At 47.7% G+C, this 24637-nt stretch overlaps 1 protein-coding gene across 3 annotated transcripts in view; it reads right to left on the bottom strand.

Moving 5' to 3' along the window:
* MCF2 (MCF.2 cell line derived transforming sequence) overlaps positions 1 to 24637 on the bottom strand; it is a 1935885-nt gene that overhangs the window by 453277 nt on the left and 1457971 nt on the right. For all 3 annotated transcript variants that reach the window (XM_069612795.1, XM_069612794.1, XM_069612796.1), the window contains one exon: positions 20751 to 20972. In XM_069612795.1, coding sequence (XP_069468896.1) covers positions 20751 to 20972 — 222 coding nt within the window. The remainder of the gene's footprint in view (positions 1 to 20750; positions 20973 to 24637) is intronic.

Genomic DNA, 24637 nt, shown 5'->3' on the forward strand with positions numbered 1-24637 from the left:
ACCTGGCCCGGTAATGCACCTGCCCATCGGGGCTTATTTTTTAAGTAAAGTTTACTGTGTTTATCCAGATATATTTGCTCTGTAACTAGTGCTTTTTTGCATTTAAAAAATAATATATGTAGCACTTTGATGCCTGTAATAGAACGCTCATCGAGCAGTGCTCTTGCACATCAAGCCAAGATCCATGTCCACCTTTAAACACACAGTTGCTCCTTATGCTGACAAGATACACATGTCTGTAGTCCTTTATACAATTTCAGGGCAATAGAGCACTTGTTCTGCCACTATATTGTGTTATTCTGCACAGTCTTTGGCTGCAAGGCATATTTAACAATCTGAAAGAGCTAATCAAGACACATGTATGTCAGCTTTTTTACCCAAAAATACTGAAATCAATCTGAGGGATTTTGGTCTGTATACATGGTACCATGTAATAATGTCATCTGGGAAAAAGTCGCCAGGTAGGTGACTTTTTTTCCTTCACCCCTAAAAATCATCCCCCACATATTCTAGAATGGGTATTATTTATTTGTATATACATCCTAAAATATTTGGGTAAAGTATTTGAATTTCTTGGGAATGCAAATTTGGGGAAATGTCGACCCTAGTGACCTTTTCCCAGGTGACTTTATCAATGGATACCGTATAAATGCAAACAAATCGGTAAAAACAGAGCCATAAATATAATATAGTTTCAAAGAATGTTCAGAAGATGTAATATCTATAAATCATTTATTTTAAAAAACAGTGCTATCAAATCCAAGTAAAATCTCTTGAAAATGTCAAAACTATTATAATGCATAGAAATACTAAATATAGTTTGACATATTTGTTTAGTAACTTTTAAAGTATTAACAAAATAAAACAACCAGTTTGCCCATAATCTCTAATTAATGGGTAAATAAAATATCAAAAAAAGAAGTAACACGTGGTGAAACTAAGAAAGAAAAAGTGGAAAGGAAAGAAAGAGGCAGAAACAAATGAAATAACAGTCAGAGAAGAGAGTGAAAGAGGAAAGAAAGAACAAAGAAAGAGAAAACTTGAGTAACATGAAAGAGGAGTAGGCACAAAAACAAATGAAATGGAAACCAAAGACAAAGAGAATGCAAGAGAAAGAATAAATGAAAACGAATACAGAAACAGTAGTAAAGGTCAAGGAAGAAATGAAACGATATACGAGAAAGATAGGAAAGATACAAGAAGAAAGACTTCACAGGAGTAGAATGTCTGTGGCTGAGATGGAAAGAAAATATTATGGAAACAATATCCAACAAAAGAGGGGAAAAATAAAGTTTCACAGTAAAAGAGCAGATGAAACAAATTGAATAATCCAGGTTCGATGAAATGAAGGGAACGCATTATAATAATAAATGTATAGAAAAGAAGAAAAGAGAAAATAAAGAATGAAATAAAGTAGTAAATGGGAACAAAAAAGAAAAACGGAGAGAAAATTGATGAGAACAAACGTAAGAAAGAACAAAAAAGAGGCACAGCTGGCAGAGATAAAAATCAAACAGTAGTAAAGTGGGATGGTAAAACGGAGGTAAGAAAGAAAGACAGATGGGCAGATAGGGTAGCAATGAAGGACAAGCTGAGGGAGAGAAACATGATAACGTGGGGAAAGGTTCAGCAACGGGTTACAGAGACAAATCCATTTTGGCAGTGATGGAAAGAAGAATAAATCCCCATTAGGATGAATGGGGGGATGGGAGAGGGTCTGAAAAATGATGTGAGGAGTGGTGGGATGGGGTCAGAGGGACAAGAGGTGAGGAGGTAATAGCAGACACGCTGAAACAGGCATTTGCAGAGAGTTGATGTGTAGATAAAGACAAGACACTAATTGGGGCAAGAAAAAAAACACTTTAGAGATTTGATAGCAAAAGGTGAGATAGAGGAGAGGGAATAAGGGTTAGAGATAATAATAAAACTGGGAGACTGCATTGGCAGGGGCCTTGAGAAAGTGATCCAATACAAGGAGAAAAGTAGAGCTGGAAGCCAGAGGGACATTGGAAAAGGCATAAGTAAGAGACAAGAGAACATATTTGAGAATTGTGTATAATAGATGGGAGTGAGTAAAGCAAAGAGCAAGAGTCACAGAGAGAGGTGAGTGAAAGTGGAGAATATAGATTTGAGGGAATATTAGTAGTTGAGTAGGTAAGGAATAATAATTTGTCATAAGGTGAAACAATCAGAAGTAGAATTGGAGTTAAACGTGTGTGTGTGTGTGTGTGTGTGTGTGTATGTATGTAGGAATGTGCTGCAGTGTTGGATTATACATAGCCCAAACCTAGTTGTGAAGCAATGGTACCCTCACAAGAGGATAGAGTAATAGGGTAAAATAAAAAGTATACAATAAGAGGAACAGAATATTATATTAAAGGTAGAGGTGCAAGGAAATAGGGGGATATGTGGGTTACAGGCAGGGAATACCGATTAGGGAGGCACACTACTCCTCGGGCCATCTTTAATTCGATTCTGCATGCTCATTATCTTAAACTTTCTTCTTTTTTAATTCTTATTGATTTCAGTGCCGCTTTTCATACTGTAGATCACTTCACCTTTCTTAAACAGTGTTTCTTCTTGTGGTATTTCTGGCTCTGCTTTGGCATGGTTATCCTATTATTTCTCTAATCGTTCATTTAAAGCCTCCTTAAATGGGAAATGCTCTTCCTCTTCTAGACCTCTTGACTTTGGTGTGCCTCATTTCTGTTTCAGTTACTCTTGTTTTCCACTAAATTACTCCTATTGCTTCTTTAATTCATGAATTTTGGTTCTTGCCACACTTTTATGCTGATGATACCCACATCTTTTTCTCCTTTCCCTCTTTTAATTTTTTTAGCTTCATCAGTGTGTTTGTCTCCTTGCTATCAGTTTTTGGATGTCTATGCATTTTCTCGAACTTAACCTCAGTAAAACTGAGATTCTGTTCTTTCCTGCTTCTGCTCCTATATCTTCACCTATGTCCATTTCTTTTCCTTCTCCTTCTCTGTTATTTCCCTCCCAAGCTTGTGATTTAGGTTTCATCTTAAACTCGCCAGGGGTTGATTTATTAAGCTAAGATAATAGTGTGTTACCCTTGCAATAAAAAATGGCTTAAAACCTACTTACACTATTTTGTTTAGCTTAGTACATTCTGTTTTACTTGCGCTATTTTTTGAGCTAACTGAATCAGCTGTGAGAAACCAGGAATGAGTGACAGACTCAGAGAACTCATAGTGGTAGGCATACACTTATATTAAATCATAAAGGGGTTGGAAAATGCCTCACTATCTCTATTCTAGGAGGTATTTCTCTACCTTAACCAGAAACTGAGGGCCTGTCCTGTGTCAAGCAAAAATGCCCTGTGTCCAAAATCCTATCCTAGCCCTCTCATTCTAAAAGTAACTATAAGGTCCTAAGGGTAAAGTCTTTGGTTTCAAAGCTGCACAAAAGTTCAACAAAAGGTATAACTCCAACAAAAAGTCTTCCCCTTAGATGGTGTTCACAGTTCCTGGGAATGACTCCCTTCCCCGGTTTTCTTTCCAGCAAAAACTAAAGTACAAAGGGATAACCAAGTTCTTTGTAGCCCAAGAGGATACCCCTCTCCTCTTAGTGTTGCAAATTACTTTCTTCCTCAGGTCCTTTCCACATGCAATGCAGTTCAAAATCCTCAGGGCATGAATCTTCAGTTGGATTCTCGTTTTAAGTCCCATAACTACAATTCACAATCCTAAGGGCATGAATCTTCCTTGGGATTTGGGTGTGGGTCCCAGACTTGCAAATGCATGGTATACTCTCCTGTCATGACTTTTATGAAACAAAGCCCTTTTTAGACGCAGATCCCATATCCACTCTTCACCTTGTGTAATCTCCTCCCAAAAAATTTGTGAAGTGACACATCGTCCCTCCTCTCCCCTTCGGGCTAACTGGTTTGAGGTAGTCTCTTCGTTGTTCCTCGCACTGTTTGGTTGCTGCTGCTGCTTGCTGGCGCTTCGGGTAAGAGCCTTGCTTTTGCTTGCCTTTCCTTTTTGTCTCTGGTGTCCTCAGACAGCCACGCACTGTCTCCGGCCTCACCCTTGCAGACCTCTGATTCTTTGGTGTTAAGGGAGCAACATTATCCAGAATGTTCCAAGTTTCTGTATCCCTGCACTTGCTTCCTGCAGTCCATCCAGTCTTCTTTGCAGCCCAGCCTTCTCTGAGTCTTCTCCTGTCAGGTACCTCTCTCCTCTCTGCATCAGCTGTCAGGGATTTAGAGGTCCGCCATGGCGTCAATCCTTCCAACAACCAGAGCGTGTTGTTGGCCTTCGGGCTCTGCAGATCTTCATCGCTCCGTCCCTCTTCTTCGTCCCAGTAGGGTAGATTGGGTTGTGTACATTTAGGGAAGAGTCAGTCCTGTAAGGATCTCCTTTTCCACATAGAAATAGGTCATAAAGGCATGAGGAATGGAGGGGACCTCCCTAAAAGGGACAGGGGGAATACCATTTCTCATCTAACAATCTCTCACTCCCTCCCCTTAGGGTTACCTCTCTGCATGTGATCCTCCCTTGTATAGCCACCCCCAGGATCAATATCAGTTAGCGGCTGCCGTCCCCTCGCCACATGAGGAGAGGTTACCCCAGGGAAAGGAGTGATAACAACATCAGATTCATCACACAGCCCAATACAAATGTATTTGTGGGGCTAATTTACTAAGCTAAACAAATAGTAAGTTAAGCATGGAACAGAAAATAGCTAAGGTCAAACGTTCACCTTTTTTTAGCTTAGTAAATGTAGTCTTACTTAAGCTACTTATTTAGTTTAGCAAATCATTCCCATCAATATCCTGTCACGATCAAATTGTGGCTGTTGCTTGGGTATGCAGCGATCCGCTTTAAAACATTTAGAAAATGGGCTATTTACTCAGTTTTTCTTGTACTAAATTAATTCTTCAAACATTGGTTCTTTCGTGTTCTAAATATTGTTGCTCTTTGTACATAGCATAGGTTCATCCTTTTATGCTATTTTGACTCCGTTATTTTCTTTATTCAACTGTTCAGATTCTTTTTTATCTTGATGACTCTACTTCTATTTCTCTCTATATATCTCAAAACTGATGGCCTTTTATTCCTTCCTGTTTTGATTTTCAGTTTGTCAGGTATTTAAATATGTACATGCATTAGCCCCCCCACTATCTTTGCAAGTTGATCTTTCTCTATACTCTGACTCCCTGTCTTGAATTCACTTCTCTTTTTTCTACCCTTTGTCCTCCTCGGTTTCATTCTTTTCAGTGGTGTTGTAATTAAGCAATAAAGTGAGGGTCTTTAACGAGTGTCCCCGGTGTTATCACCCGTTCCAGCCCTTGGAATTGGTGATCATTGCTATTAGCCCCCCAGGTTTAAAATCTGGAAACCGGGTCGCTAAGTACAAAGTATTTTCTTTCAATGAACGGGACGCCTTGCGGCATATCAATCATTGAAACAAAAACACATACACAAGATGGCTTCCACTGAGCATGAAGGCGGGGCTCCACTTGGAGCCCCTCATCAAATGTCCATGGCAGCCAGCAGCAGGGAGACAGAACGAAGCTGCAACGGCAGCAGGCTTCGCCACCACAGTAAGCAGGTAAGTGGGGCTGGGGAGCGTGATTAGGGCAGAATTAGTATTAAAGGCATGGTAGGATGGGGGAAGATGGTGGGGTGGGGCTAGCAACCATTAGGTTGCTTGGACCGTGGGTTTGGATCGTGGGATTCAGCCTGCGATCCAAGCAACTCGATTGGTTACTCCCCCCTGCCCAGGGTGTTAATGCTATGTCATCAATTCAGAATGCCCTTCCCCCAGGATTCCAGCAAGAATGTGCATCCTTTAAGGGTAAGCCAGTTGCTAGGCATTGGGGCTTGGAGTGAGCTGCTGTTGTAGTTCAAGAAATAAACCCTTCCCTTTTCTTGATTTCTGGAGTGGATTATTTAAAAGTGGCTACTTCCTAAATTGTGGACTGCTCTACCTCTGGATATGTGTTCTTCTACTACCTAATCTTTCTTAAAACTCACTTTATTCTTTTGTCTAACATGTCGCTATGCTCATGGTCCTGGGTGCTGCTTTGTGACCATCTCCTCCTTTTGTTCACTGTCATATTAATGTTTGATTGACTTGTAAAGTAAGTTATTTATGTCACTATATAAATAACTTCAAATAAATAAATGAGAGCGCTGGGTACTCCACTGTGTCTTGGAAAATGTGTGTTTCAAGCCTCTTCCACTAAAATATTTACCATGAATCCACTTCTAAAGTGAGCATCAGTGAGAAAGAATGAGTCCAAGCCCTGCTATGTGGCACGTGTTAACTAGCCGTACCTTTCACTGGCCATGTGAAACTGGCAATATATTCTGTAAGTGGACATCAGAAGAAAGTTAGCAGGCTACTGAGTTTGTGAAGCTTCCAACCATGCTATGCTTATGAGAACATTGGCCAGGCTTGCTACTGGAAATTTGAAACCAGTAATACCTGTTTGTGAGCATTCGAGGTTGGCAGTACTGATATTGGGCACATGAAGCCAGCAATACTAATATTGTACTAATATTGTACTTCTGAAGCTGGTACAACTGATGCTGCACATTTGAGTGGTGAATTTAATCGCAGACAAAACACTGAAAAACGCTGAATTGTTTTTATTTGGGGTATCCCTTCTGCCCCTGCACCCTTCTGTTTTTTTAACCCTTTATCACTACCCCAGTCCCATCCGACCCATTTTAACCCCTTACCCCACTGCCCTTTAATTCATGCTTGCATTGTTTTTCAGTGTTATAGTCCGCTCTGAAATGTACCACTGTTTTGTTTGCAATAAAATGACTGGATACCCCAATTACTGCTCACTGGGATCAAGTACGATACTGTTACTTGGCAATTGGCCACACATATTGCTACAGATATAGAAGATAGTAATCTATGACTGGGCAAGGGCAATCTATTAACACACGTCACTGGTTTATGTTACCCGTCAATAGGCATTTCGTAGCTGGCGACTCTAGTAAGCAGTTATTTGGGTTCTGCCAATACATCCGGTTAGTGGACATTTGGGAACTAGCAACAGCCGTTGTAGAAATATATATGTGGAAACTGTCCATATCTGCTATTTATGGGTATTTTAAAACATGTACAAAGGCTACTGGGCATGAGGAGACTGCTAATATCTAATTTGCTGGGCAATACAGAAGATCCCCAACCAACCTACCATATATACAGGTGTCTTTACATTCTTCTATTGTCTTTTGACCAAGGTTAGTAGCCTAGTCTGCTTTTAGATTCACCTCCCATAGCTGCTCAGCGAACGATGGACAAATGTCAGTGCAGGCTCTTCTGTTCGTGCGCAACTTTTTTCAGGCCTCCGGCAACACGCCCGCCACCGTCCCCCCCCCCCCCCCCCTGGGCGGTTTTGCTCATCCATTCTACCCCCGGAGCCCTGTGGGCAGTGGGGATGCTGAGTTGCTATATTCTAAGAGGATCCTTGACCCTGAGACATCTGGCGACTTCATCTTCCTGACGCTTTGGGCTCAGTTGCCTGGTGCTGGCCTGGAGTAGCTTCGAGGATTGTTTGCATCCATTGCTGGAGTGCCTTGTGGTTTGGGAGTTCACTGCTTGCCTTTGCTGTGCCTGGTGAGCAAGATCGCACCGCGCTATAGTCACAGCAGTGTACAGTGTGCAATTTGTAAATAGTGCTGCAGGACAGACTACGGCGGCCTTCCACAGCTGTCCAGCGTGCCTTGCCCTGAGCACGTATCCCCACGGGAGTTGGGCTAGATTCGAATAAAATCATAACTGCTGGAAGAGTTTATTTGCTTTTTTACACTCTTAATCTTGGACATTGATGAATTGTTTTATTGTTGTAAGGACACACCAGCCATTCATTTTTGCAAACCGGAATTTGAGATACAAAGTATTTATTGTGGGGAGTCGTGACTTTTGACAATTTTAACAATTCTATAGGTTTTATTGGTGGTTACTTGATATTGGTAGTTGTTTTTTGTGTATTGCCATTTTGCACAAACTGACCAATTAATTCCTTAGGCACAGGATCGGTTGTCATTCGTTCATTTTGTTGTCTGTATAGCGTGTGCCCCTAATCAACTACGCATAGCTCTTGTCTCGGAGGAAGGCTGCAAGGGCACCGCTTCACCATGCTACTGGGAAACGAGCCCGAAAGTTCGCCGATCGTATGGACGAGGCTAACGCCACGATTCATGAAATCGCTGGGTGCATGCATGATATAAACTCCAAGGAGCCTAGCCTTACTAGTAGGGTGGTTCCTCGTTTTGGGAAAGGGGAGCGAGCGGGGAACTCGTAAGACAACCAAGATGGATTCCAATTGTAGTGTGTTTTTTAACAATGAATTGCTTTCCCTGGTCGAAAAGGAAGTGGGTGCTCCCGTAGGGTCAAGGTTAAGAAATCATCCCACATGAAAATTCAGTGTAGAGGAGATGTGGGATAAAGCCAAGAATATCCTGGGAACATCTCAAACTAGCTCAAATTGGGATGGCTGCCTTGTTGGAAGTGGGGAACATTGTTCCTGGTTATGAGGTTCCCAAGCATCCTAATCAGCAAGATGGGCAATCATTTAATGTCCTTGTCGAGGTAAACCATCTACTAACAACTGTCCCATTGCAGGGAGGTGAAGGATGAAGGTGTGCCTGTCTCGGATGTAACCCAATGTATAATATACCCCCCTGACTTCCAAATTACTAATAGGTTTGAAATCTTGAGAGAACAGGTACAGAAGGAAACCCATGCATCAAGGTGCACTGATATCCAACCACATCAAACCAATGATTTCATTGGTATGGATAAAGGGTTGGACACAAGTGGGGGTTTCAAGCAGGTATCTTTGCTAGGGGCATTGATGCAGAAAGAAATGAGGTACTGAGGATTGAATTGAGAAAGCTCAATAGGGTGGTGTCGGGGCTATTTCCACATAAGCAGCCTGCCCCGGAGTGGACTGTGCCAAAGGTAGGGATGGCTGAAAGAGTTCCTATGGTTGGTAGGGGGGCCTAAAGGGATGTGGCATAAGAACTCTGGTAGTAATACGTGCGGCCCACCAAGGAGACTACTGAAGCTCAAACAACTGAACCTTTGCGATCGTTTGGGCAGGGCTATGAAATAAAATCAACCAAACACAGGCCCGTGTGAACTCGACCCATGTTAGGCAGAGACATCAGCAGGAATGTAATGTCTGATTGCTTCTTTTTGGTGAATGTACCCAAACCCTCGGATGTAAATCATGAGAAGAGGGATATCCTAATCAACAAGGTCACCCATTGTTTGAGGGTAAGGAGGGGATGTTTATCGATCATTCGAACCAACATTGCTGCCTGCGTGAGAAAGGCAGGTTTGCAAGGCGAGAATTCAATTAAAGTATGAATGAGAGATCCAGAGATGGTCCAGAACATCCTGGCAATGGGGCAGCGGTCCTTACATCCGTGCCACTTAGCCATCAGAATCTAAATGGTGCCACCCTGAGGGTACCAGGAGTGTTTGGCAGAAGAAGTTCCTCCGACATTGCCTGCGTGGGTGACAGTGGTTTGTCCTGTCAGCTCGCCGTCCCCTTGGCCCGTCAGGGGGAAGATATTCATTTCAGCCTGTCCCAATAAAACCTACCAAAATGGTTATCATGGGAGCTTGCACTACGGGCTGTGAAAGTGCGAAGCCCCCTATGGATGGGCAAACTAGAATTCAGAGTACGTTGATTGAGTTAAGCCGGGAGTCTTCCGGCAATACTGTGGATTGATGGGATTGACACCCTGACCAGGGCAAGGACCAGGTGCTGTTGGTGAGGGTACTGGAGACCATAGGTGTCAGTGCGGGGGAACATGGAACGCACCAGTGTCCTGGAAGCCTTGACCATCAAAGGCCTGGGGTGTGTGTTTTATCCTGGAATATTGCTAGTGTGAATAAGTATTTCATTGATAATGATTGGCTGAGTTTTATCCAGCGACATGGTATTATGAACCTGCAGGAAACCTGGGCGATTGAGGCCCCTCACTTGCAAGGGTGCGCCAGCTTTCCAATTCCAGCACATAAGGGAAAAAAGGGCCATCCAAAAAGGGGGTTGTCGACTTGGGTGGATGTGGATTATACACACTGATACAGGTGTTGGAGTGAGATACCCCAGAATTACTGGAAATGTACCTAAAACTCAAAGACAATTCAATGATCATCGTAATAAATCTTTAGACCAGTGGGCTCCTTAGACCAAGTGTAGACCTTATAGCAAAAGCTATTAAGCGTATTCACCAGTTCACCTGGCCCGATGAGGATCCTAGTTATGAGTGACTTGAACGTCCAGTACGAGCCCTTGGAGTGTATGGGAGATGTTCTTGATGAGGAAGATAGTCTGGAGGATAGGTAGCCTCAATTCCCCGAAACCAATGAGACAACATAGGAATGCAGAGGAAGTTGCAATACTCATGTTTTCAGCCAATCTTACGGCCTGCAATGGGCAGTTCCCGGGGATGACCGGGCGATACCTATCTTTGAAAATGACCAGGCCAAAAGCAGAATAGGTTATATTCTGGTAAATATTGACGCATGGCATTTTATTAAATATTTTAGCGTTCAGCATAGGGTTGAAAGTAATCACCATCCCTTTGTCCTGAAGGTAAAGGGATCTTTTGTGGGCTGGCTGAATGCTGGCCACTCCTCGAATACAGAGGAGGGTGTCCGACTGGTGTTAAATTGGCACGCAAGGTGTAAAATAAAATGGGGAAACCTGGACCTGGACAATATCTTGCCTCTGGTGTACCAGGATATTATTCCACTGTTGGACGAGATTGCCCTTGGGAACTTACATGATCCTGCTTCCCTAATTAATCTTCATGAAGGATTGACTGGGAAGCTGGGGCCCCTCTTTTCGAGGCCGCAGAAATTGCTACGAAAATCTGTGGATGTCAGGACTAATTGGTACGATTCCGTGTGCAGGCATGGCAAAGGTAAGGTGGTAAGTGAGGCTCGTACGCGAAGTATATTTGGCACATCTAATATGCGGGGAGCAAGAATAGAGTTTCGAAAACTCTTAAGGGATAAGAAAAGGGCCTCGTGCAAGGGCAACTGGGATGCCTTGCTAATGGCGATAGGCAAAGAGGATTCAAGGGGCTTTTGGAGTGTAACGGGGGCGAGGCATAAAAATGGGCATGACACCAAGCAGGGCTGTATCACTGAATCCACTTGAGTATAACATTTCTCTGGATTATATAAGGAAGAGAGAATGTCATCAGATGGTACCAGAGAGGATGGGGTCCATAGCCTGAGTGAGGTTGTATGTGATAATTGTAATTGTTTATTTGTATAGCGCTTATACACAAGTGAAGTGCTTCAAGGCGGGAAGGGAACAAGGGAATACAGTCGTCATTCTTAGGCCTTGACGATTCCAAACGATCTAAAAACAATAACTAGCATACTAGGCACAGAGGCATTTCCACTAGTGAAGTGCTTGATAAAGGCTGAGGGGAGAAAAATAGAAAGGGGGAAGGGAACATACAGATCATGAGCTACAGTACTGGTCTGGCGAACAATTCAGATTGCTTGGTGGTTGGTCATACAATGCGCCTGTGCATGAGCATTTCAAGCACAACTAAAACTAGGGGGGGCGGACAAGAGGGAGGATTGGACAGACAGACTTGCTCGGCCTAGAACATTAGAGGTTGAGTAAGTGTGCAGAACAGGAAGTGCAAGGGAGGGGGACAAGTGCGCCCAGTCCGGCAGGGGCCACCAGGGTTAAGTGCAGAGTGGTTGCCTGTATCATGGAGCATATTGCAGTAGCGCCAGCACTGTGCAAAGGCCTGGAGGCAACAGCAGGACTGGCGGGGGAGCCTGGGACCTGTGAGGTTCTGTAGGTGCACCAGGCGACCAGTAACTGAAGAAGGGGGATGAGAAAGGAGGGAGGGAAACTAGCAGAACGAGGGGGGATTAGCAGGGGAGAGGGAGAGAGAAAGAGGAAGAAAAGAGGAAAGTCTTGAGGAGTTTCCAGAACTTGAGGAGGTCCGGCTCAAGATGAAGAGAGGTAGGGAGGCTGTTCCAGAGGGAGACATCTGCATTCACTGCTTGTGCTTACACACAAGGAAGTAGGTAGAGCCATCTGTAGCCAGAAGCTGGGGAAAGCCCCTGGCCCGGACAAAGTCCAAATAGACTTGTATGCCATCATTTGGATACCCTACTTGACCAAGCTATTTAATGCCATATTGACACACAATGTAGCACCAGAATCATGGGCCCAGGCCGAGAAAGTGCCAATCCATAAAAAGGGGCCCTGCGTAGTCCCCACTAATTACTAACCAATATCGCTGCTGGATTCAGAGGGTAAAATGTACGCAAGAGCCATACTTGCCCTCCTGGAATCCTGGATTTTAGATAATCATATAATTAATCATCGTCAAGCAGGATTCTGTGGTGGGTTGAGTACTGTTGATCAGAGCTTGCGTTTAAGATTGGTCTATGAGAAGTGCGCTGTCCTCAGGAAAATGAAGGTCTATGCGACCTATTTAGACCTGCAGACGGCTTTCGACACAGTGCCCCGGTGCCGATTATGGGATGATTTTAAGAGGGCTGCAAATTCTGGCAAAGCTTCTGGATGCTATCCAGAAGCTATATTTGGGAAATACAGCAGCTGTCCATTGGGGTATGAATGGCAGCACTACAAGAAATTTTAATGTTAAGCAAGGGGTACTCCAGGGGTGTGTACCTGCCCTCAAGTTAGTTTGTATCTTTATTAATGCAATATTCAATGAGCTCTTGGCCTCCCAGATTGATTCCCTCACTCTATTTAGCGACAGGATGCCGGCCCAATTGTTTTCCGATGACACGGTTTTATTATCATTAACTCCTACCGGCGCAGGCAAACAATTGAGGATTTTTGTGAAATTCTGTGGGGAAAATGGACTGGCATTTAATGTGTCTAAAACTAAATCACGGTTTTCTGTGTCAGCACTATGAATAAGTTATGAGGCCCAGGGATAGTGTTGGAGGAGGGTTTGATTGAACAGGTTGATTCATACGATTACTTACGAGTGAGGGTAATGCCATCCTCTAGTTGCGCATGTAGGCAAGGCAAGGATAACATTGGGCAGGTATAGTGGTGCCCTCTCACGATACACGAACGAACAAGGTAATGGTGTAGTGCCCATCTCACTTGAAGACTATAAAGCGAGACAAGCCGCTATATACAGGGCGGAGTTGTGGGGGCATGCAGGTATTCACTTACTGTTGTGCTACATAAATATCTTAAAAATATCTTGAGGTAACCATCATCCGTGCCAAATCTGTCTGTATTCTCAGAAATATGGATGCATCAGATAGAACAAACATGCCAATTATGACCCGTTTATTATTGGGGTCGATTGCGGTCAAACTGCCAGTTGCAAAAATATAAAGATTCATTGATGGGTGGTATTAATCAGCCAAGGGTTTAACCCTTCCATGGGGTGTGCACGTAATGGGATTGCTAGGTGACCTGTGTCTGGGAGAGTAATGGGCCAGCCCTAGCAGCATGACCAAATCCAGCAAGGCAGTGATAAAGGTTGCAGCATTGCCAATGCGTGGGCGGGAGAATCATGCTAAGGTGGCAAGATCCACACTGTTGACACATTACTGTAGCATAAAAGTGACAGAGGGCTATGAAAATTACCTAGAACATGTCTTCCCGAAATCAGAAAGGTTTCTGTGCACCAAGCTACGGTTGGGAATACTACCGGTTGCAGCCCTTCGCCACATTTGGAATGCAAATGTATCTGTTGCGTGCCCAATGTGTGGAAATGCGAATGAAAATATGGTTCACTTCTTATTAATTTGCCCAGCAATACTCTCACTGAGGGTACAATATTTAAGGCAACTAGTTTTGGCCTAAGGTTGTTGGACAACCAATGAGGCCATTTCTGCTTGCCTCAATTCCAGCAATGTGTTGGCAGTTAATGCTAGTTGTAAGCATCTCGTGTGGGCATGGAGAGCGAGCCTAAAGAAGATTACGATCATGCAACATTGAAGCTGTGTCACCTTGATTTTAGGATGAGGTTCATTAATTGTTTAATGGTTGCGATTTCTAACCTTTTTACATATTGTTTCATGTATTTTTACTTCTGATATTCTTCCCTTCTTTCATGATTTTATGAAAGGAACACGTTACTTACCTGTAACTGTTGTTCTCCAGCATGGGTCTGGCATGGATTCACATGCTCATGAATATTCCCCGTCGTCAGGCCGGGAATCCTCGGTATAGAAAAAAAATCAGTATCAGTTTTGTTTCTGATCTGTCTTTCTTAGTAGTAACCAATCACTGGTCTCTGGGTCATACTGCCCCCAGCCAATGACTGCCCTCTCCCTAAGCCCCGCCTCTGGCAGCCTTCTTCAGATTTGGTAGCAGTAAAGTGGCAGTATGACCAAGTGAAGAGCCGCAGAGGGGTAGGCGGGAGGGTTCGCATTTGAATCCATACCCGACCCATGCTGGAGAACAACAGTTACAGGTAAGTAACTTGTTCCTTCTCCAGCATGGGGTCTGGCATGGATTCACATTCTCATGAATATAAAAATACATAGCAGTATACACATGCACAACCACTGGAGGTGGCAACAGGCTCAACATTAAGCAATACCAAAACACTCAACATTAAGCGTCTCTTACCTCCTCACCAGGCTCACCTTAAGCGAACAGGTTGCGCAGCACTGCTTGGCCGACCCTGGACTACTCCCTGGAGTCCCGATCGATGCAGTAGAATCTTGTGAAGGTGTGTGTCGACCTCCACGTCGCAGCCCTGCAGATGTCAAGCAGGGGCACACCAGAAAGGAACGCCGTGGTAGCAGCGATCGCTCTGGTCGAGTGGGCTCTCGGACGGCCGGGCAGCGGTCGGTTTGCCAACCGGTGACAGTGCATGATGCAGCCGGAGAGCTATCTGGAAATGGAAGCCTTCGAGAGAGCCTTCCCTTGATTCACAGGTCCAAAGTTTACAAACAGCTGTGATGTCTTCCGAAAACTCTTTGTGCGGTCCACGTAGAACTTCAGCGCTCTAGCTATGTCCAGCTAGTGCAGAGTCCTCTCAGCCGGCGACGAAGGAGAAGAGAAGAAAACTGGCAACACCAAGGGTTCGTTGAGGTGGAAGTCTGACGGCACCTTGGGCATGAAGGAGGGGTGCGTCCTCTGCACCACCCTTGTGTCGTGAAAAGTCAAGTATGGTGGCTTGCAAGATAGGGCCTGGATCTCTCCCACTCGTCGTGCGGAGGTGATGGCCACGAGAAAAGCTGTCTTCCACGACAGAAACTTCAACGGTGCCGAATGCACAGGCTCAAATGGGGCCCCCATGAGCCTGGTCAGCACCACGTTAAGCTCCCACGCCGGGACAGGGGCCTTCACCGGCGGGAATGATCCGAACAATCCTTTCATAAATTCCTTCACCAGCCGATGAGACCACAAGGACGCCCGTCCCGTAGTCCTGGTGTATCGTGAGATGGCGGCCAGATGTATCTTGATGGAAGCGTGAGCTAGTCCAGCCTTGGCCAATGACAGTAGGCACGGCAATACTTGAGGGGCCGTAATCCGCAGAGGGTTAATCTTCTGTGCACGGCACCAGACAGAGAACCTCTTCCATTTATGTCCGTAGCACTTGAGAGTTGAGGACGTCCTGGCCTTTACAAGAACCTCTCTGCAGTCGGCTGGGATGTCGTACCCTCCAAACTCTAGTGATGCAGGAGCCAAGCCTGCAAGTTCAGCGACTCTGGGTTGTGATGAAGAATGGCGCCTCCTTCTCTGGAGAGAAGATCTGCGTCCATCGGCAGCTTGAAGATCTGCGTCCAGAAGGTCCGGGAACCAGTTCTGTCTTGGCCACGCCGGTGCGATGAGGATCATCCTGCACCGGGACCTCTTGAGCTGGTTGATGAGCCGGAGCCAACGGCAACAGAGGGAACGCATAAAGAAATAGGCCGTCCCAGGGGAGCGACAAAGCATAGCCCATGCTCCTCGGCTGGGGGAACCTGCTGGCGAACCTCCGGCACTTGGAGTTTGTCGCCATCGCGAAGAGATCGATCTGGGATTCGCCCCATCATCGGAAGAGTCGATCCATTTGATCCTGGCGTAGTCTGCAATGGTGTTTTTTATTCCTGCCAGATGAAAAGGCACCAGAAACATCCCTTGGGCGATGGCCCAATGCCACAGATCCTGGGCTTCCTTGGATAGGGCAGGGGATCTGGTTCGGCCCTGCTTCCGGATGTAGACGATTGTGGTGGTGTTGTCGGTGAAGATCCTCACCACCTTGCCCTTGAGGGATGGAAGAAAAGACCTGAGGGCCCAGAACACTGCGCGGAGCTCCAAGATGTTGATGTGGAGTGCTTTCTCCTCCCGGAGCCAAAGGCCTCTCGCGTGAAGATCTCCAGAGTGCGCTCCCCAACCTTCCAGGGAGGCATCCGTCCTCACCGTCACCTGGTGAGCTGGGGTCTGAAAGTCCATGCCCGCCGACAGATAAGAGCGGGTACCCCACCAACGGATCGCCTGACGGAACGTCTCATTGAGTGGGATCCTGTCCTCGAAGCTGTCCGTCGACTGGACCCAGCGGGCGTCGAGGAACTCTTGTAAGGGGCGCATCCGAAGTCTGCAAAGGTGCACCAGATAAATGCAGGAGGACATCATCCCGAGGAGGGACTTGATAGATCTTACCCTGGCCATGTCCGTGGCCAGCAGACACTGCACCTTGCCCAGGATGGTCCTGGTCCTTTCCTCCGACGGCGAGGCCAGCCGCGCCACTGTGTCGAGCTTGGCTCCCAGAAACAGGGCGACTTGCGACGGGACCAGGTGGGATTTTGGAAAGTTGATGGAGAACCCCAGGTCCATGAGCAGCTGGACGGTCTTCGCAGTGTGCTCCACGGCGAGCTCCCTTGTCCTTGCCCGGATGAGCCAGTCGTCCAGGTAGGGGTAGACGTGAGGTGCGAGGCACTTGGTGAACACCCTGGGTGCCGACTTCAATCCGAACGGGAGGGCCTTGAAATGGTAGTGCCGCCCTTGGACCACGAACCTGAGGAACTTTCGGTGTCTTTTTAGAATGGGGATGTGGAAGTACGCATCCTCCAAGTCCAACGACGACAGGAAATCACCCTCCTCCAGCTGTCCCAGCACGTGCTGGAGGGTGACCATCCGGAACTTCTGTGCCTTGATGTACTTGTTCAGTCGTCGCAGGTCCAGGATGGGGCGCCATCCTCCTGTCTTCTTCTTTACGAGGAAGTACCTTGAGTAAACTCCGGAGCCCCGAAGTCTCTTTGGGACGAGCTCAATGGCACCTTTCTTGAGCATCGCCCTTACTTCCAACAGTAGTTGAGGGATGTGATTTTCCTTCCTGGCCACGGGTGGAACGCGAGGGCACTTCTTCCGGAACTCGAGAGCGTGCCCTTGGGCCAGGGCGTCCAGCACCCAACGGTCGGTGGAGATGGACTCCCACACGCTGACGAACTTCATCAGCCGGCATCCCACCGGGTTGCTTCGGCAGGGGCCCAACCCCAGGGTCGGTTCAATCTTGTTTGGAGGCCGCCTTGTCTCCTTGACCTCCCTGTCGACGACGACGGGCACCACCCGACTTGCCGCGTCCCCTGTAGGCCTCCTGAGACGAAGATCTTGCCGCTTGGCAGTACATCGAGGAGCCACTGCCGGATCCCTTGGAGACACCTTGTCTGCCTCCGGAGCTCCGAAAGGACGGCCGTCGTCGTTGGAGCACTCCCAGTGCCCGGGCAGTCTCCGTGTCTGTCTTGATAGCCTGAACGGACTCATCAACCGCCTTCCCAAACAGGTTGTTCCCGTCGAAGGTCATATCCAAAACTTTGGTTTGTATGTCCTGGCGGAAATCCGTCACCTTGAGCCATCCTCATCGTCTCAGGCAAACGCTGTTGCCCAACTGACGGAAACCGGTGTCGGCGATGTCCGTTGCCACCGTGATGGCGTGGTCCGAAGCAATCTCACCTTCCTGTAAGATTTCAAGGGCCTCAGCCCTTTTGGCGTCCGGAAGGAAGTCCAATAGAGGGGCGATTTTGAACCACAACTCCCTGTCGTAGCGGGCTACGATAGCCAGGGCGTTGGCCGCCTTGATAGTCGTCGCTGCGGATGAGATGACCCGTCGTCCCATCGTGTCCAGCTTCCTGCCCTCGCCGTCCGGCGGGGAAGTTGATGACGAGGCCGAGGCCCCCCCCCCCCAGCTTTCTTCTTTGCCGCCCCCGAGACGATCGAATCCGGGGTAGGTTGCGCTCGAAGGCACAAAGGGGCAGCGTCGGGGACCCGGTACTTCTTCTCGTACCGGTCCCTCTTTGCAGGTGCCGTGGCAGGGTTCTTGATGAGGGCGAGCCCCTCATCCCAGATGTCATCAAGAAGTGGTACAGCGAGGACCGTCTTCCTTTTAGCCTTGCGCCGTTGGTAAAGGAACCCTTCCTTCTTCTTCTCTTCGAGGCAGAGCTGGAAGAGCTCGGATGCCCTGGAAATCATGGCATGGAAGGATCCAATCTCGTCGGGCTGGAACGCCCGAACAGGGGGCGACGGGGGACATGTCCCGCCGTCGCCTCCGTCGTCATCATCTGTACCTGTCATAGCCGTGTCCGTGCCTGTATCATCCCTGTGGGTAGTAGACCGGGGGGAAGGCAGAGTAGGCCGCAGAGGTGGGAAAGGTGGCAGAGGATGCGTCCTCCTCTTCTTATGCGGTGGACTTTCCGAAGGTCCCGGTTCCGGTTCCCCCGTCGGGTCTGGCTCAGGTACCTACGTCGGGGGGAGGGGCAACCTTGTCCTTATCTCCGAGCATAAGGACTGAATCGCTGACTAAATGGCCGCTGAAGAGTCCTGCGGCACCGGAAACGACGGGCGCGAGGGCTCTTGAGGAACTCGTCGGCGGCATCGTCGCTCTCGTCGTCGCCCTCGACGGGATCCCTCCCGATGGGCTGGGCCTCCTCCACGACTTCGATGAGCTCTTCTTCAGAGGTCGTGTTCGTATCCACGATGGCCACCTGCCCCTCCCCCTCCTTTTTCAATGGGGAATTCGCGGGGGTCTTCTCGATGGGCCTGAAAGACGACTCCCTCCGCGCTGGGAGGGAGAATCTGGATCCTGAGGTCGCCTCCACTGGCGTAGCCTCCACAGGCTGAGCCAGGGCCGCTGCGACATTCTCGATCGAGGTCTTAGCAGGGTGAATTAAGGCCATCGTCACCTTCTGTATGCCTGGGGCCTTCACCTTGGGGGGAGGGTCCGAGCCTCGCTCCCCCTGTGCCGGAATCTTCGAGATCGACCGGGGCCTCTCCAGAAGCTTCGCTGGGTTCTCGGACTTCCTCTTACCCGAGCCAGAGCATTGGCTCGTGGTTGATGGCGCCGGGGAGGATGCGCCCTGCCTGGCAGCCAAGGAGCCCGACCGTTCGGCGCTCCCGCTGCCCGTGGACTTGCGGTGCTTGGCCTTTTGTTGGGCCCCTGTCGCCGGGGCGCCCTCATAGGACTTAGAAGACCGCTCAGACTTCTTTTTCTTCTTCTCGCCTGACGGGCTCTTCCCTTCCAGCCAGTTGGCGAGACGGAGGTGGCAATCCTTCATGGTCCACTCCGACATGTTCCCACAAAACGCACAGTCCTTCTCCACGTGCGTCTTGTCCTCATGGAGACAGTAGAGGCATAGCAAATGCTCGTCCTCCTTGAACACATTCTGAAAGCTGGCATCCAGGGCAGGTCCTGAACAGCTTCCCGGGCGTCGAGCTTCCTTTCTCCTGGGCCATGTCCAGGGTAGGCCTCGGAACTTCTGGAATCCTCCAAAAGCGTAACTCGATGAAATATTCACCCTTAAGGGGCGTAGAAAACTCTGAAACGGGTCCCCGTTGATCGGGTGTAGAAACGGTGGAGCTTGAGGCGCAATTTAACTGAAAAATTTGAAAAATCTCCTGAAAAAGCGTGAAAACGCAGCAAAAGCTCGAGAGCTACAGCACGAGGACTCCCAACACTTGAACGTGTGGTAAAAATCTGAGGATGCCTGCCAGAGGCGGGGTTTAGGGAGAGGGCAGTCATTGGCTGGGGGCAGTATGACCCAGAGACCAGTGATTGGTTACTACTAAGAAAGACAGATCAGAAACGAAACTGATACTGATTTTTTTTCTGTACCGAGGATTCCCGGTCTGACGACGGGGAATATTCATGAGCATGTGAATCCATGCCAGAAAACCTACCTCTCTTTGGCACTGCAATGCCGCATTGGAAACAAGAGTCATGTCTTCAGTGTTGATTACGTATCGAAACTGAAGGAAAACTCCTGTTTCGTGGCTCGGAGGACTGAAGATAGGTTTTTAATGTTTTTAACTTTTTACTTCGCCTTTAGCATCTGCATGTAGTTACTTGCGGGTAGTAATGGCGATACGAGAAGGGAGAGAACAATGGAGCCAAAGGGAAACAGGTGTGCAGCTGTGGCACAGCTCAGAGCACTAATTCATACCAGAGAGCACAGACCCCATTCCAAGCTCCCTTATTGGCTAGTGCCCCGCCTAGTGTGCTACTGGAAGGTATTTGGGCCGGCATGGTATGAATTTCCTGGGGTTGTCTTTTTGGTAATATTTGTAGCAAACAGTGCATATAAATCCACACTGGGACAATGCCATGCCTCAACACTTCTTAAACTGGCCCATATTGTTCTAGAAAAGTGGCCCACAGTAGCTAGATGAACCAACATGTTGGGCATTAGCTATTTTTGCATTGACCAAGCAGTGCTTCGGTACAGGTGATTACAGCACAGGCACTTGTGCTGTTCTTCCCATGTCTGCTACAAGCCGTGCTCACCTGCAAGAAGTGTTTGAAGCTGTACGAGGGCGTCTTATCATATCCATACCCATGCTCCTCTCGCTTCTTGCAGAACACAATGGCCTTTTCATATAGGAATAGATGCCTCTGCATGGGCTTAAACCGGGCGAGGTCCTTCATTTTGGTCGGCCCTTTCTTATGACCGGTCCACACGCTGAAGGAGCCCTGCATTAACACCTTTCCAAACTCGTTGATGTCACCCTGTGGAAAAAACACGAAAATGACAGTGAATGGTTATACAGTATTCTTTCTTTAATTTATAGTACCATTGTAAAATTTAATGTAAAATGTCACACATCACCATATGATACTGACAGAGTTCTAATGTGGGAATGAACCGTTCATTTTAACCCAAAACAGGGCCACCACTTAAGAAGCAACAATACAACATCAGTTGGCATCTTATATACTTTTTGCAACAATTTAAAACATGCCTAGATACTTTATTACAATCCACCCAAATATGATTGGAGAAAATCTCTTCAAAGAAATCCCATCATTTCCCAATTCTTCCATTTTCATTGGCCAGTCTCATTTTGCTTATCATCTTAATATCATAACCAAAACACACCTTCTTGGGATTCGTCTGTAGTAGGTCATGACATCAGTACATGGTTACACATTGGTATTGAAAAGATCATTCATTGCTAGCAATAACTGACCTAAGGCCTTTAACTTTACTTGTGATTGCACATGGCCCGCTTATGTGTTTTAGCAAATAGAGAAAGGTCTGCATAACCAGGATTTTCTTTGTGCTACTGATTGTGATCTCAATTCCCCAGACTCCTGGCACCTCTAAAAGACTTTCTAATTGATGCAGCCACGTACAGCCTCTGATGACCCAGACAAACGCTTAACCGCCAGACCCTGCCCTCGGGCTTCATGTTTATTACCACCAAACAAATGACTAACCCCATGTAAAGATTTTAAAACAAATGGCGAGATAACATCTGTTTCCTTGCAGTACTGTAAACCTTGTCCTGTTCGTACACTGACCTTCTTACTAGGTAACCCATTCTTCTTTCCATCAAAAAAGTCCCTGGTACTTAGAATCCATATGCAACAGTTAACCGTGGAGCACAGCACCCCATTGTTTGGATTGTGTTTGTGTTGCATTTGCAGTTTTAATATTGTATCTTTCTATGTGTGTAAAGATCTAATTTGTATACATTCTAAACGACTGCAACACTAAAAGTAACATATCTCATCCATAATTAACTCCGTTCTATTCATATGGATTTGCAACCCCCTGTCATCAATATGGTGTGGGCAACATAAATCCCTCGTAATAACGGGGACCCTCCTTGACCACTTTGACACTATGCCAACAATAGTCATTAAAATAGTGTTTTATGACATACGTAACATGTCTCAATGCAATGGGCATGCTTGCACGCACGCTTAATAATTGGAGTGAGTGGGGCGTGGCCAGCGGGGGTACGATGAGGACGTGATCCTTCGTCGCTCCCGGCCGCCAGCCGAATCCTACACTCATCCAGACATTAAAAATATACGATAAGCCTGGAAAAATACTGCAGCGACGTATGAGACATTGCTGCACCGAGTCGGGACATTGCAGACCAGAATCGGTGCGGGATTCGGAAGATACGACTCCCGGTGCACACAGGCAGCAGACCACGGATGGTATCCAAGATGGCCGCCTAAGTATATAGGAGATGGAGAGCACGGCAACCCTGTCCCGCACCCAGCCTGAAGAGGGAACTGACCGAGCACCTAGCCGGTATTTGTGGAGAGGAGACAACGGCTCGGAGCCAGCGCACATCTGCCTTCCCTAGTGCCGAGCCATTCCGGCTGTGTGTTGCTGTATGAAATACTCCTCTCCACACGCCCGAGAGTGGAGACCCCCAAAGCAGCGACAGAGCCGAGCTGTCAAGAGCGGGCACACAGAGTCCGGTGACCTAACAGCCTGGTAGTCCGAGGAAACCAACAAGGAGACACACCGTCATTCCCGCGGCGCCATCAGAGCGAGCAGAACCACCGCAGCCCTCCTGGATAACCCAACGCGGTGCTGGGACCGGCCTGGACTGCTGCCAGGTCCTACAACACGGCTGCGCGAGCGACCCTCCCCACTGCAGCACCGACATACGCACCCGCCTTGGGCCGCTAGGAGAGCCACTGCTGTAAGGGAGACAAGAGGTGGCGATAGCGAGAGTGGGCCCCGGCCTGCCAGCCTGGCACACAAACACATAAAAAACGGCTGTAAAGACCCGGTGGGCCTCAAAGATCCCCGTTGCGGCCCAGAACCATCGACTGAGGGAGGACCTGGGATAATCCGGAGAGGCCGCATAAGCACTCCCCCGAGCCGGGAGACACGACGTGAGCAAAGGGGATATATTAACAACAATGGGTGGCAGGGGGGACACCCCACCCAGACTTTAAGTTCATACCAATGGGGTGAAACGCGCGGGCGCCTGGGAGAGCCCCAAAGAAATGGACATAACCCGCAACAGGGGCAGGAAACACCAGTAAATAGTCCACACTGCAAGCTGAAGAAGAATATACTGAGAAACAAGAGGGACAAGACAGCGGAAACACACATGTCAGCATCACAACAATAAATACGGCTGAATATCGGTGAACTACAATTATGCCTCCCTAAAGTGGTAACTCATGACATATAACCAGCGAGCACCCAACGCATGAGGTGACAGGAAACTCCGGAGCACCTGAGCTCCCCCACGGGCTGCACCCTCACACGTGCGGGTGGAGCGCTGCGCCCCCTGATTACGGATCAAGCCATACGAAACTCTGAGTTACTTTTCTGGTGTGGCATTGTGGAAGCTAATCTCACACGCATAGAACTCATATTCCGCATGGACAACGTAATCGCCCTCAGGAGTCCCTAGGCCCTGGCGATCATCGACACACACGCTACAACCCTGAACACAACTGGCAAGGCCCTTGGTATGGATGCGGGCGCTCCGCTCTGCATAGAGCACCTGCTAATTCTCCTTCATAGCAGTAAAGGCGGCTCTGAGGACCCAGATATCGGGGCAAAGGTAAGGAGTGGGGGAAGAGAGTAACAAAAAGGGCAACTGACCAGCGCAGTCCCCTCTTGGGCTTCAAGAGCCCGCAATCTTACGACGAACTATCACTACGGGGCCCCCTGCCTCCACGAACCGAAAGAGAGCACAGTAACACAACAACGCCAAGGCAATATGGGGAAAGATAAACCCAGGAGAACCACCACACAGAGCAGGATAGACCAATAAGCCACCACACCATCCTCTCGCTCACCGGAACAGCCGGCATAAATTGACCCTGACAACATGGAAGACGACATCTCCCTCAGAGATGTCATGAGTGCCATCGCCAGCTCCAGAACATCCATGGAGAAGAAGATGGACAGCATTGGTCCGGACGTATCCCTACTGAGACACGACCTCCAAAAACTAACCTCACGCACTGGTGAGGCCGAAGCACGTATCTCTCAAACGGAGGATGGCCTCCGTGGAGTCAATCGAGGCATGTCTGGCATGCTAGACCGTATTAAAATCCTGGAAGCAAGAGTGGGCGAGAGTGAAGGAATATCCAGGCGCAATAACATCCGTATACTTGGCCTTCCTGAGAAGGCAGAGTGAGCAAGTATGGAACCTTTTCTTGAAGAGTGGCTCATGGACATATATGACGCAAAATCCTTCTTGAAATTCTTTTCCATAGAGCAGGTGCAACGCATTCCAACGGGTAAGATTATACCAGGAGCACCACCACACACGGTCATCGCGAGATTTCTAAATTATAGAGAAAGAGATGCTGTGCTACAGATGGCAAGGGCGAGAAGGACTGTCACTTATAATGGATCTAGAATAGCTTTCTTCCCTGACTTCACTAAAGAAGTGCAAAAA

The sequence above is a fragment of the Ambystoma mexicanum genome, chromosome 5p (genome assembly GCF_040938575.1).
Source record: "Ambystoma mexicanum isolate Mex_15411 chromosome 5p, UKY_AmexF1_1, whole genome shotgun sequence".
NCBI classification, from domain to species: domain Eukaryota; kingdom Metazoa; phylum Chordata; class Amphibia; order Caudata; family Ambystomatidae; genus Ambystoma; species Ambystoma mexicanum.